A 13,632-nucleotide genomic window follows, 5' to 3' on the forward strand; every position below is an offset into this window, starting at 1 on the left:
AAGGAGGGAGGAAAGGAAAGAGGGAGGGAAGGGAGGAAAGAAAGAGAGGAAGGGAGGGAGGGAGAGAGGAGAAAGGGAAAGAGGGAAAGGAGAGAGTGAGGGAGGGAAAAGAGGAAAGGAAAGAAGGAGAGAGGAAGGGAGGGAAAGGAGGAAGGGAAAGAAGGAGGGAGGGAGAGAAGGAGGGAAGGACCTCAGTTGCTTGGTAATCTAAAGTTCCTGGTGACTTTCAGAATCTTCTAAGACAATTCAAATAGAAGCAATTCAGTTTCCTAACATGGTGCTGGTAAACTGTACAGATTTCACAAACAACAATGAGATCAGCACAAGGGCTCTGTAGACCTTTGGTTTGGTAATTAGTCTAATACCTCATACCTCGTCTTCCACACTTTCCTTTGGAGCCTTTCAAACACTGAGCTAGCTCTGGCAATTAAAATAAGCATTTGAGAAATGTTTATTGATTGAATCTCAAGGAGATCTCAAGTTCTTGCCTTCAGAAGGAAAGCACTATATAAATCTAATTTGTTAAAATATGAAATAAGAACAAATTCTAGGATTAAAACTTTAAATTGCACCTTTCAATTGTAATAATTTACCACTGAGATTTTAACATCTTGCAAAAACCTCATTTCAACTTACTCACTTTAAAGTTTCTACCTCATAAGTATCCTTGAACTTTCTTCAAATCCCTGATACTTATTTTTTCCTGTACTAATAACAATGAAGTTTGAAAAAAGTCACATGAAAGAAAATCATTTAAGTATCTAAATTTATTAAGCTATCTAAATTTTAGCAATGCCTACCTAAATTCTGAGCTTCATGAATTCCTATGTTTTATTTAATCTTTGTATCTCCTACTACTTAACACAATACTGTTTATCACAGTAGATATTTAATAAATATTTGGTGAAGACTACCTGAAAGATAAATATAATAAAAGCAGCTTATATATTGATTTATATATGTCAAATTCACTAAATTCTAATGGCCTCCTATTACCTCCAAGAAGTTTCATCTCTGCCCCCTATGTTCACTTAAAGCAAATCAGATTCCATAGCTCAGCAACAGACACACAAGGTATATTCAGCACTTATGCCTTTCGAGGGGGGGGGAGGAAGGAATGGTATAAATGAAGGTAAAAAACTGAAAATAAGTAGAAATTAAGCTCTACTTAATATATGGACTGACACCTACATCCTCAATGTTATGAGAAAGTCACATTCAGTATCCACAGTATCCTGAAAAGATGAAGTTCCACTAAATAGAGATTAACAGATGCACGCATTACTCATTCCTTCCCTTTTAGTATACTGCAACAAAATAACATAATGCCAAAACGTGCAAATGTTAAATCAAGATTTTCAGAGGTAATGAAGCATACATATTCTATCATACTACTCTCAAATTAAAAAAAAAAAATTATTGATATTTTAGTGGGAAAAAATCTTTATTAAATAATGAAATTTTAAAAAAGATTTCATTTTTATCTTATTTCTGTATGTGCCCTATTATATATTATTTCAATAGTGTATATATAATTTGTAAATATACATACATATATTGGAGGTACATTCTCACAAATTTTTTATTGATAGGACACATGATTAAAAAGGGAGACCACTGTTATAGCTTAGCAAAGTAATTTAAGAGTTATATAATATATACTCTTGTGCAAGATCGGCTTAAAAAAAAAAAAAAAACGTAACATAGAGACAGCTAGGTGGCACAGTGAAAAGAGCACCAGCCCTGAAGTCAGGAGGACTTGAATTCAAATATAATCTCAGACACTTAACACTTTCTAGTTGTGTGACCCTGGGCAAGTCGTTAACCCCAATTGCCTCAGGGGGGAAAAAAGTAACATAAAATGTGATGTTTATATATTGTATAGTCCAAAAGTAAGGGAGCCAGCTATAACTTTCAAGAACCAAACTATTCAAATTTCAATATGACTATTTATACCTTGGAAATAGACAATTACTACAAATTGGGATTTATCAGTTTTGTTAATTGCCTGAACTTACATGTTAATAAAACAGATAAATCTTAGGAATGAATTATATTACATTTATTTTTTTCCACAGAACAGCATATCAACATACATTGGCCTTTGTTTTGTGTGCTATTTTTGTATCTCAAAAATACCTGGTATCACCTGCCTCAAGTATCTCTTACTACTCCAATTCATCACCTACACAGCGGTCTAAGTGACTTCTGTAAAAGGTGGACCATTTCATCCCAGTTTCTTATTACCCACAGAATGATTTCATTCAATAAAAAAGTCTAGCCCATGATAAATTCACAAGTTTTCTTCATCAATTCCCTTCTCTCCACTAACATGTCAAATCCTTATCACCCCTCTACTGAAATGGTCTAATGGTTTCCACATTGGTCTCCTTTACTTCCATTCTTTCCTCTGCTCACTGTTAACTAAACTCCTTTGGCTTTTACAATTTTTCATGACCTGGACTCTTCCTGTCTTTCCAATGTTACTACCCTCCATACACACTATTCCATCAATGTGGGCCTAATTGTTATAAGCCTCACACAGAGCTCTCTATCTTTCCACTGATTATTCCCTCAAAGGAAATCTAATCTCACCTCTCTGCCTCTTAAAATTCCTTATTTTCTTTAAGATGCAACACTAATGCCACTTTCCACAGAATGCCTTTTCCAATGCTTCTCAAACTGCTAGTGTTTTTCCCTCTTAAGATTACTTTCCATAAGATTAATGGATAAGCATCTTGTTAAGTCTCCCCATTAAAACGTAAATGACAGCAGGGACATCGAGATTGTGTTTGCTTTATCTTTTTTTTAACTCTATGCCCATATATTAAGTGCCTAATAAATGTTTGCTGATTGATATATTATGTGTCTTTCCTTTAACTTTGCATATCACCTTCCCCAAGCCAGAAATACCCTCCCCACTTCTCTTTGCCTGAAGTCCTAAAGATCTTTAAATTCGAAACAAAACCATCCCCTCCATAAAGTCTTCCCAAATTACCTACCCAAATGACTTTTTCCTGAAAAGTCCTATCAAACATTTTTTTATCTCTGATGGACTTTTTTGTAATATTGTATGTCATTGACGTTGCTGTCATAATCCTGTAATTCTTAGAAATCAACAGGTACAAAAGGTGCTATACTTAGAATCAGAGAACCTGGATTTGAATGCTGACTATTTACATGTGTGACCTTAGATTAATCATATACCCTTTCTGGGCTTCAATTTTCTTCTCTCTAAAATTAGAGAGGAGATAAACTATATGGTCTCTAAGGTACTTTTTAACTCTCAATCTATGCATTATTCTATTAATGTGTACACCAAGATTTTGTCTGAGATCCTTCTCAGTCTCTTACAGTCTCTTTTAGTGTATGGATGGATACCTAAGTGGCTTTTACATTCAAAACAGTATACCTCTCCCAAGAACCAATATTTAAATTTGTATCAGGGTTATTTATATCTTCTACCTAGTGCAATATAATTTGTAAATGACTTGAGGGCAAAATCTTTTTTTGAGTCTAAAATTCTGTGGTTCCAAGAAAGAGAATTTATTAATCTTTCTGTCTAGCTAATAAGTATTTGTTAAAATGATCTCTTTCAGTTAAGGACACTGCCATTCTTCCAAGCCCCAGGGTTTGCAACTTCAATCACACTCTCCTCTTTCTCATATTCTCACACATCTAATTAACTGCCAAGTCTTGTCGATTCTATTTCATATCTTGCATCTATGCCCTTCTCACAAAGATCCTCATTACCTCTATCGCAATAAGCTAATTTTTTTCTCTGCATCCAGTCTTTTCCTCTCTGTAATCTATTCTCTAGACAACAGTCAAAGTGATAATCCTAAAGCTCAAGTCTGGCTATGTTACCCCTCATGTTCAAGAACATTCAGCACCTCCCATTTCTTGATGATTAACTACAAAACTCCTCTGGTTTCATAATACCTTTTCAAGCTAATTATGTATTATTATTTTCTATTCACTCTACATGACAGTCAGAATGGCTTATTATTCCCTATACAAGAATGTTCTGCCTTCATATCAGAACTGAAGTATCCCCCTCTACAGCAAACTCAAAAGCTGCTAATTTTTTCTATGTACAGGTTCTTTTTTCCCTCCCAATAAAACATAAATTGCATAAGGATACCCTAAGAAGAACCTCGTCCCATTTAATGTAGCCCAATTCTCTTTCCTGAGCTCCATTCCTACATCACCACTTTATCTGGAGGGACATCTCCACTTGGAAATCTTGCAGGCATTTCAAACAACAAGCTCCAAACAGAACTCCTCATTCCCACCTAAATCTAACTTTCCTCCAAATTCCCCAATTTCTGGTGAGAGTACCAAGATTCTTTCAATAGTCCAGCTCACAACAAGAGACAATTGACTCTCCCTTTCCCTCAAAAATTCTATCTTCAATCAATAGAAAAGTCTAGCCCATGATAAATTCAGTAGTTTTCTTCCATCGATTCCTCTTCTCTAGTAATATGTCAAAAACTTATCACCCCCCTCTACTGAAATGGTCTAATGGTTTCCACATTGGTCTCCTTGCTTCCACTCTTTCCTCTGCTCATTGTAACTAAAATTAATCTCCTAAAGCACAAGCAGGAATGGGTTACTCCCTCTGTTCAAAAAAGATTCAGAGGTTATCTATTGCCTTTAAGATAACATCCTGGCATTTAAAGTCTTTCAAAATCTAGCTCCAGGTTGCATTTCCAGATTTACCGCACATTACTCCCTGTCAATTTTTTAAACAAAGTGGCCTTCTCACAACTTTGTATTATATTTCCTATCTCATACAGCTTCCTGCCTCACTTCCATCTCTTGAATTCTTGGTTTCTGTCAAAACTCACTTCAACTTACCAACTGCTACTCAAAGCCTTTTCAGATCACCTAATTCTTAATACTCTCTCCTTCAAAGTACCTTACCTTTATTTACCTGTAATATCCAGCGTTAGAAAACAAGCTCTAAGAACCCAAGAAACGCTTAGATTTTATCTCTGTATCCTCAGTGAACTAGTCCACCCAAAGGCATTTCAATGTCTGCTGTATTTTTTTCTGTTACTTCTGTTACATACTTCTGTTATGTCTGTTACATAATTAAAATTCCAAACACCAAAATATGGCTTCTTGTACCTAATATCTAAGTCTTTTGCTGCCTAATAGCTAAACCTTCTATTTACATTCAGTTTTCTTAGGATGCAATAGATATGACAAATATTAGATGTCTAAGGATATTTATCTATATAAACACTAAGAGTCAATGCCTTAAGAAGTTTTCTTTTAAAGATATAGTCCTAGACTTACATACATTTTCAAATAAAAGCAAAGCAACATTGGGCATAAAATGCCAACTATTTTGCCATTTTCTCTAAATTTCATAGTTCTGCCTAAATCAATAAAATGTTTTCAATAGTGATCCAGAGGGTAGAATAAAACCTGCAGTTTATACCACTGAATATTTATTTACCATTTTCAATTTTCAATGTTTATGTAAATGTTTACCAAAGTGGAAAAGTACAAATTATTTTTGATTTACTTTTAAAAATATATTGTAGATAAGGGTTTTCTTTAAGATTCATATTAAAACATTCTACTAGAATATTAATGAAATTCCAAGACCTTCAAGAAACATAATAGAAAGCATACTAGATTTGACCTGAGTTCAAATCTTTGCCTTAATATTTTCTGATTTTTATGACCACAGTTAAAAGTTCTATGGTTAACCCTCAGTTAACCTGATTATTTATTCTACCTCATGGGAGCTGTTGGGAGAAAAAGGATTTGTAAACCTTAAAGCACTATATAAATGAAATTTATTAGTCTAAACTAACCTAGAGACTACATTTTTAAAACTTGTCATTAATAAGCATTGCTTTAGCAGATTATATAAAACTAATAGTAGGCTTTTATTAAGTCTTACTTTTTTACACGTTGTTTAGAAACTAGACAGAAAATTTGTAAAGAATTCTTTTTGATTACTCTAGTTTCCTATTAATGGAGAAATTTCCTTTGTTTCTTTCAATTAATTTCATTGTCCATGAAAAGGAAGATGGAGGAAAATCCATTTCCTTGCTACATTTCTTAGAATCTTGCAAGTGAAAATTTCTATTATCTCATTTTCACTTTTATGTGTCTATATACATTAAAGATATGATATAAACCTCCCCTATCATTAATATGTATAATCAATTGACTGCAAAAATTGACATGCCAAAATAAATTGTTAATGACTAAATTAAAAAAAAAAAAAAAAAAAAAAAGGAATACTGCTGGTATAGATATAGCACAACAGATGATATGTGAATAAGTGATACAGTTTTGCAGAAGGGAAAAATGCCCCAATTAAGAGGATACAAAAGTGAATATGAAAGATGAGAAAAAGATTCCTACCTTTAAACCGACTGTTATAAGATCTGTAACAACACTGTATGGAAAAAAAATGAAGAGAAAATGGAAAACAAAGTTAGAGAGCAAGTATTACAAAGGCAGAGATAAATTAGGTTAAAGGAGGAAAGAAAAAACATTGTTATAATAATGTAAAATAAAAGCGAAAATGTGATGAGTTGTGGAATGTTTTTGCAAAGGAAATTTGACTGACAGACTCGTAACAGTATGAACAAAGCAAAGCTCAAGAGATAGATAAGAAACATATAAATCAAGCTCCTTGCAATTCATCATCTCAACAGAAAAATAACTGTGCCCATGTAGAAATACTATTCAGCCCGTTTATCCATTTTCCTTTATTCTTGTTTTTCAAAATAAAAACTTCCCAATTTTTTTCTTTTAAAGTCAAACAAGTATAAATTATTTTTAAAACTTTAAAAATAACTCAAAGACTTTAAATTTCACAGAATTAAGACATTTCTTTTTAGCTTCACCAACAAGATACTATCACATTAAAACCAATGTAACATGAAATTTCACAAATGATTTCCAATAGTATTTCCACAAGCAAACAAACTAAGACTTCCCAAACAAAAAATATCTCTAAAAAGGAAGGGGGGGGGGGGGGGGGGGGCCTCGGACAGAGACGGGACTCAATCCAGAATTTCAGTTAATTCGGCTGAGATATGAGCACAATAAATGCTAAAGTGCAGTGACTTTAAAAAAGAAAAAAAAAAAGAAAAAGGTAATTCAAAACTTGAATGTATGGTCTATGGTCCACTACTTTAAAGCAAATAGTTCACAGAGCTTTCTTCAAGGCTGTGAGAAATCCTAAATTTTTAATTATGCCCCTGAGGACAAAGTCTTGAAAGGTCTACAACCACACCTTTTAAAGGTGGGGTAGAACCCTTTTAATTAATGTTCTGTGACATAACAATAAAAAAAAAAAAAAATCTATCTACTGAACCATAAGCAAACTACCATCAATTAAAACTTCTATCTCCACATACTCATAAGAGAAAAACTGCAATTGTACAAATTAAAATTCCACATATTGATCACCTGGTCCTGTAACAAAAGCTTTTTTAAAAAATAAACATATATAACTTTGTTAAAATTAAGTCAACTGATCAAAAAAATTTTTTTTACTAAAGCATGTGACAATATTAAGCATAAAATGTTTTTTTTAATAATTTCTGTCCCAAAAGTAATACAGCTTAAATTATTTTATTTAATTTCACAATGAGCTCACTTTTTAGCATCTATGTACTTATCAACTGCTCCAAGTTTAAATGAACTGTCTTAAAAAACTCATTCCAAGGTTAAAAAAAATTGCAGTATTTAAGTTTCATCCCCTGTTGGACTAGTCCCATACTATATAATTAAGAGGTCAACGATTTTATTAAAGCTCAAAATGTCTTTCCACTCAAGCTGTCTGAATAAGAATTTAGCAACTCAAATTCACAACTGTAAGATTTCAAGGCACAAGCGGCTTGTACCAATGCTTTTTCTTTCATAAAAAGCTGTTGTTTCCTTCCATAACTATAACCAGATGACATACACATGTATGTGTACATATATGTGTATACACACACACTCCAAGGAAAAAGATCCCCATCTTATCACTGATTGCACAACAAATTATAAAAATTTGTTAATTCGCTTATTACATAGGTAATTGTCAATTACCTATTCATCTAGTTGGGAAAAATCCCCATTGTTTTTCTTTTCTTAAGAAAAAACTCAAGTTGAAGCATTTCATGTAAAGCACACAGAAGCCTAGAAAATGCTAGATTACTTCAGTTAACGATTTGAAAGTATTTGCTAAACTTAGAAATTAAAAAACGACACAAAACTAGTGATAACATTCTAAAGGGATTTTTAATAATAAAATTGTCATTTGTGTTTTATCCTGTACTCATATTTACTCTGCATTCAACTGAACAAATCAGAAAAGGAAAAAGGGGAGTTTAGTATAGTACACCTAAAGGAAATATCAAATGAGTATGCAAATAGGAAGACAACTTTTTTCACATAGCATGTGTATTACCATCACAACTAATTTGGTAACATACTGCAGACACGAGATTTAATTAGCAATGTTTCAATATTTTCTCTCTCTAAAATCATCAGCTAAGATTTATTTTCTTTATAAGTCTAAGACTTTCCAGAAATTTTCCATCAGAAATCTACCACCTGTGGGAGTGCAGAACGAATCTCAACACCAGAGAGTTCCTCTAAGAGTAGCAGCAGTTATTACCACTGAACTTCCCTTTACATTAAAAAAAAATAAAAATTATGTCCTTAGGCCTTAAGAACCCTTTCACCAATGACCTAAGATCTCAATCCAGTAATAAAAACTTCACTTCCCTCTTACCTTCCCCTTTTCTCCAAGAACACTCTCCATATATATATCAGAGTCCAAGTCTCTGACTTAAGCACATTTCAAGCCCAAAGTCATCTCTGACTTAAGCACTTTTCAAGGCCAAAGGAACGTCTCATTCATTAGTTTCTCAGTTAAAAAGAATCCCCTTTTATCTATTAAACTACTCCCAGTACTAAAGCGTTAGGTCACTTTCCCTCCATAAAGAATCTACCCACACACATTTTCCTCCTTCCCCGAAATTTGCTTTAGTTTGAGGGGAGAGGGAGGGCCGAACTTGCAAAGCTTCCTTCACCTATCCAGGAAACAGAAACTCCCCGAGAAAAGTGAAAGTAGCACCCACCCCCAAGACACCACCCGAAGCAGCAACAGGAGCAGCCACACAGCTCAGCTCCTCCTCCAGGGCTCTCCAAACCTCGTACACATACACACCATTTTCTAAGCGGAAGTGATCTGGGGGCTGCAGGGAAGGAACACCAACTCCAACTCCGGATCTCTGGCTTTCCAGATGTCTCAACACACAGCAAGACGTGACTCCGGTTAGTTGGCGGAGGGGGAGGGGGAGGGGGAAGGGTGGAGGTGAAAAGGAGGATGTGGACTAGCCTTCAACTCCTCCACCTACTCTAATCACTGAAATTCCATGCCCAACCTGGAGCGGGCAAGGATGGGAGGATGAGGAGGGGAGGGGACTACAGGGGGCGTGGAATGGGAGGTTAGCAAGAAGGGAGAGAGAGTGGGCGGAGGACAGGAGGGGAGGAGAAGAGAAGGGGAAGGGAAAGAGTCGGAAGGGAGGGGAGAAAAGGAAAAAAGACAGGAAAAAAGGAGAGGGGGGAAGACGGGAGACGGAGGAGAGAGAAAAAGGGGAAGAGGAAGAAAAGGGTTGGGGATATTAAAAAAAAAAAGAGGGCGAGATGGAAAAATTTGAAGGGGGGGGAGAGAAAAAAGGGGAAAGAAAAAATGGGAGGGAAAGAGAAAAGAGGCGGGGGAAGAGAAGAAAAATTAGATCTAGAAAAAGGGGAGTGAGAAAAGGGAGAGGAGAAAAAGGGAGATGGAGTAAAAGGGGAGAAAGAAGAGGGAAGAGAAAAGGGGTAATGGAAAAGAAAAAAGGGGAAGAGAAAAGGCAAAAGAAAAGGGGAAATAAGAGGGAGAGAAGAAAGAGAGGGGAGGAATAAAAGATGAGAGGGGAGAGATTAAGAGAACAGAAGGGGAGAAAGAACGAGAACGGGGTAAGTGTGTCTAAGAAGTCCTATACAGTCTAAGTCCTCTTCAGTCCCAAAAGAAAAGCTCCACAGGGATTTGCTTTCCCCAAGAGAAGGGCTCGGCAATCACCCCACCCGCCCGGGCCACCAGCAGCAGTAGCAGCTCCACCTCACCCGCGCACACACACCCCCTTCCCTTCCTCCTTCTCCGTCTTTGCTTTTCCCCCCGCCTTCCCCCATAGCTCAGCGGCGCCCCTTCCCAGCCACAGCACCCCGCTCACCCAGAAGGGCAAGGGGGTGGAGAGAGTGAGACAACCGGGCGAGGCAAGGAAGCCGAACGAGACCTAAGGGGAAGCACAAGCCTTTCCAGCCCCGTCGAATCCCCACGTCCCCACGACCCCCTCCCCCGCACACACGGCGCCGCGCCCAGTCGCGGGAAGGTGAGGGGCTCTTGCACCAACTCCCGCCGCCGCCCTCTCCCCAGCTTGGATCCAGTGAAGCTCTGGGGCCGGCGGAAGAGGGGGAGGGAGGAGGGAGGCGAAAAGCTTGAAGCGGGCGCCGGGAAGCTCGGCCGCACTCCCCCGACCGGCGCCACTCGAGGACTAAGGGCCCGCCTGCACTTACCCATCCATGGCCCAGGAAGGACGGGAGAGCTCGGGGCGGGAGGGAGAGAGGCCGCGGGGAAGTCCTCGGGCCGGCGGGGCTGGCGGGGCTGGCGGGCCTGGCGCAGCACAATGAGCGGCGGCCCCGGGACTCGAGGGCGTGGACGCCGTGGGCGGGGGTAAGAGGGGGAGGGAGCCTCGAGAGGAAGAGGCGGCCGGACGTTCGATCGGGCCGCTCGGGGCTGGAGAGGAGCGGCGTCTCTCTCCGGAGCACCCAGCCCCCCAACCAGCCGAGGAAGGAGAGAGCGAGAGAAGGAGGAGCGGAGAAGGGAGCGCGCCCCCGCCGCCGCCTAGGGACCGGCAACTCCTCCGACCGTCACGCGGCAGGCTGGCGCGCCCGCGCGCGTCTCAGCCCTCGAGAACTGACTCTCCACCCCCGCCCCGCCGGGCGAACGCGAGCCTTTCAGGTTCCCTCCTCCGCCCAGTTTCCACACGCCCCAGCGCGTGTGCGCGCCTCTCTTCACAACCCCTCCCAGCTCAGCCGGCGCGCGCGTGCGCGCATCCTTGTGCAACTTAGCTCGCTCCACCCTAACCCCCCTCCCGAGCCGCGCCCCACCTCCTTTCCTGTTTCTTAGATTCAGAGAGGAACGAGCGAGCTAGCGCTCTGTTGCCTCTGCTTCTTTCTCTCTCCCTTCCTTCTTTATTTCTTTCCTTCCTTCCCCTAACTCCCACTCCAGCAAAAATATTCAACTTTTTATTTCTCACAACTACCTAGACCTAAAAGCGAAGTCGTGTCAGTACCACCTGGAGGGAACAGCAACCCCCTACTCTTCATCCCGATCCTAGAATGAGGTGCCCCTGGTCAGATAGTTGCTGTGCCTTGGAAAATCACCCCCTACACCTACATACAAACACTCTCTCTCTCTCAATCTCTCTCTCTCTCTCTCTCTCTCTCTCTCTCTCCCTCCCCACCCTTGGTCTACTAAGATTTTCTCTGGAGCTAAAAGTCGAGCAGTGTCTGCTCTGAATGACTTGGTGCTCCTGAAAGTCCTTCAATTCAGTTATCCGTTCTAAAATCCTTAGTCTGGCACCACCGGGATGGGAGGGACAATCAAACAACGGATAAACAGCTATCTCACCCCGATATGTTTGGTCTTTACTCACCCCAGGCCTTTCATGCCCAAAGAAAATACCCCATTTTTGAGGTTCCCAGGACTGAAGCGTCACCATATCCATGTAGCTTTCTCCAAAAGAAACGCAGTTTCGGCTGTAAAATTCAACAGGCATCAATCAGGCACCTAAGAAGAGCAAAAAAGCAATTGAGGACAAGAAGCTTAAACTAAGCTGGGATCAAATGGTTAGCCGTGTATTCTTTCAGTTCAGATCAATGTGCGAGGCATAAAATAATAGAAAGGAAAAGAATTGCGTGCAGAACATGAGAACATTTGAGACTATTTTTAGCTGCTGGCTTGCCCTCGTCTTACTGTATATGCTTGAATTAAAATGTAAGATGGAGAAAATATAAGTTCAAGATGTGCCATGAAATGGGAGATAGGCTTTAGAAACCTGGGTTGTGGGTAAGAAATGCTTCGCAAAGGGTATCCCCAACCCACCCACCCCCACTTTTCCCAGGTTCCTCAGTTTAGAGAATATTTTGAAGGAAGAAGGATTAAACTGATTGTGTTTAGTCATAGAGACCAAAAGTAGGAAGTGTAAATTGCTCGGAGGTAAATTTAGTATTGATTTAAGGGAAAAGTCCTTAACAAGTAAGGCTGATTAAAAGTGGAATGGGCTGCCTTGGGAGGTGATGGGCTCTCCCTCTTCAAGCAGGACTGGATAAACTCTAGTCTAGAATGTTATAAAGGGGATAGTTGGTTAGGTAAGGATTGGACTAAATGGCCTCTATGATTCCTTTTATCACTGAAACTATAATCTTTACACTGTTGAGATCTGATTACATCCCTCTACCACCAAATCGACAATGATTCCCACTTTTATTTGAATGCCTAAATAAATTCAGAACGCTTTAATATGGCATTAAAGACTCTCCAGAGTGCGATTATAACAAACAGTATTACTTCCAGTCCATATCCTCATCCATTATCACCACACCCACAAAACTAATTCTTGCTAATCAACCTGATCACCCAGGTAGTAAAGGTCAGAAGTATGTTTCAAACCCAGATATAATAGCCAGAAAGCTGAATTTGGAATTAGGAGACCTAGATTCAATTTTCAATTTAAATATTTACTAGCTAATATGATCATGGGTAAGGCTTATAGATAATAATGAGGATGAAATGATCTAAGACAAAGCACTTTGCCAACTTTGAAAATTTATGTTACTTATAATTATGCTCCAATTTATAGTAAATGTATTTTGTGAATGTCTGATCAATTGCTTAATTTTCAAATCCTCAAAGTCAGGAACATTGTTCTATTTATTATTGTATATTCCTCACATCCAAGTATAAAACAATACAGTAGTAAAACAATGTAATTCACATAGTGGCCTCCCATTGGAATATTTGTCTTTTCTAGATTTCTTTACATTCTTCATGCTTGTCAATCTTAATTACATTATACTATACTATAAATTTGTCTTGCTTCCAGTTTTTCCATTTAAAATTATACTGCCAAGAAAATATTTTTCTTTGTTTTTGAGTAACATTTTCAAGGTAGAATCCCAATAATAGAATTATTAGGTCAAAAGGAACTTTTGTAATTTGTAAACTGTAAGAAAATAAATTTTTGTAACTTTTATTATATACAAATTAATTTAATTTGGACGCAAATGAATGTCCAAAACATTTCTACAAGTTTAAAATTCCAACAATGAATTAATTAGCTCCTTTCAGAACTCTGCTAGAATTGAATTTCATCACTATCAATTATTTTTATTAATTGGATAGATAAGAAATGTCCAATCCTTTTCAGACATTTATTTAGTGAAGCAATTGGGGTCAAACTGACTTGCCAAGGGTCACACAGCTAGGAAGTGTTAAGTGTCTGAGGCTTGGATTTGAATTCAGGTCCTCCTGAATTCAGAGCAGGTACTCTATCC

At 38.4% G+C, this 13,632-nt stretch overlaps 1 protein-coding gene across 4 annotated transcripts in view; it reads right to left on the reverse strand.

Annotated features, from left to right (window-relative positions):
- The window catches only part of PTBP3 (polypyrimidine tract binding protein 3), a 107,402-nt gene extending 95,487 nt beyond the window's left edge, over positions 1 to 11,915 (reverse strand). The window contains exons 1-2 of one of the 4 annotated variants that reach the window (XM_031942919.1): positions 10,591 to 10,680; positions 6,391 to 6,424 (exon numbers count right to left, since the gene is read on the reverse strand). In XM_031942919.1, coding sequence (XP_031798779.1) covers positions 6,391 to 6,424; positions 10,591 to 10,598 — 42 coding nt within the window. In that variant the 5' untranslated portion in view covers positions 10,599 to 10,680. Of the gene's footprint in view, positions 1 to 6,390; positions 6,425 to 10,590; positions 10,926 to 11,732 lie in introns of those variants that run through there. The other 3 variants (XM_023497386.2, XM_031942937.1, XM_031942923.1) reach the window with 3 other exon arrangements.
- Between the last annotated feature and the right edge of the window lie 1,717 nt (positions 11,916 to 13,632).

The sequence above is a fragment of the Sarcophilus harrisii genome, chromosome 1 (genome assembly GCF_902635505.1).
Source record: "Sarcophilus harrisii chromosome 1, mSarHar1.11, whole genome shotgun sequence".
Classification (NCBI taxonomy): Eukaryota; Metazoa; Chordata; class Mammalia; order Dasyuromorphia; family Dasyuridae; genus Sarcophilus; species Sarcophilus harrisii.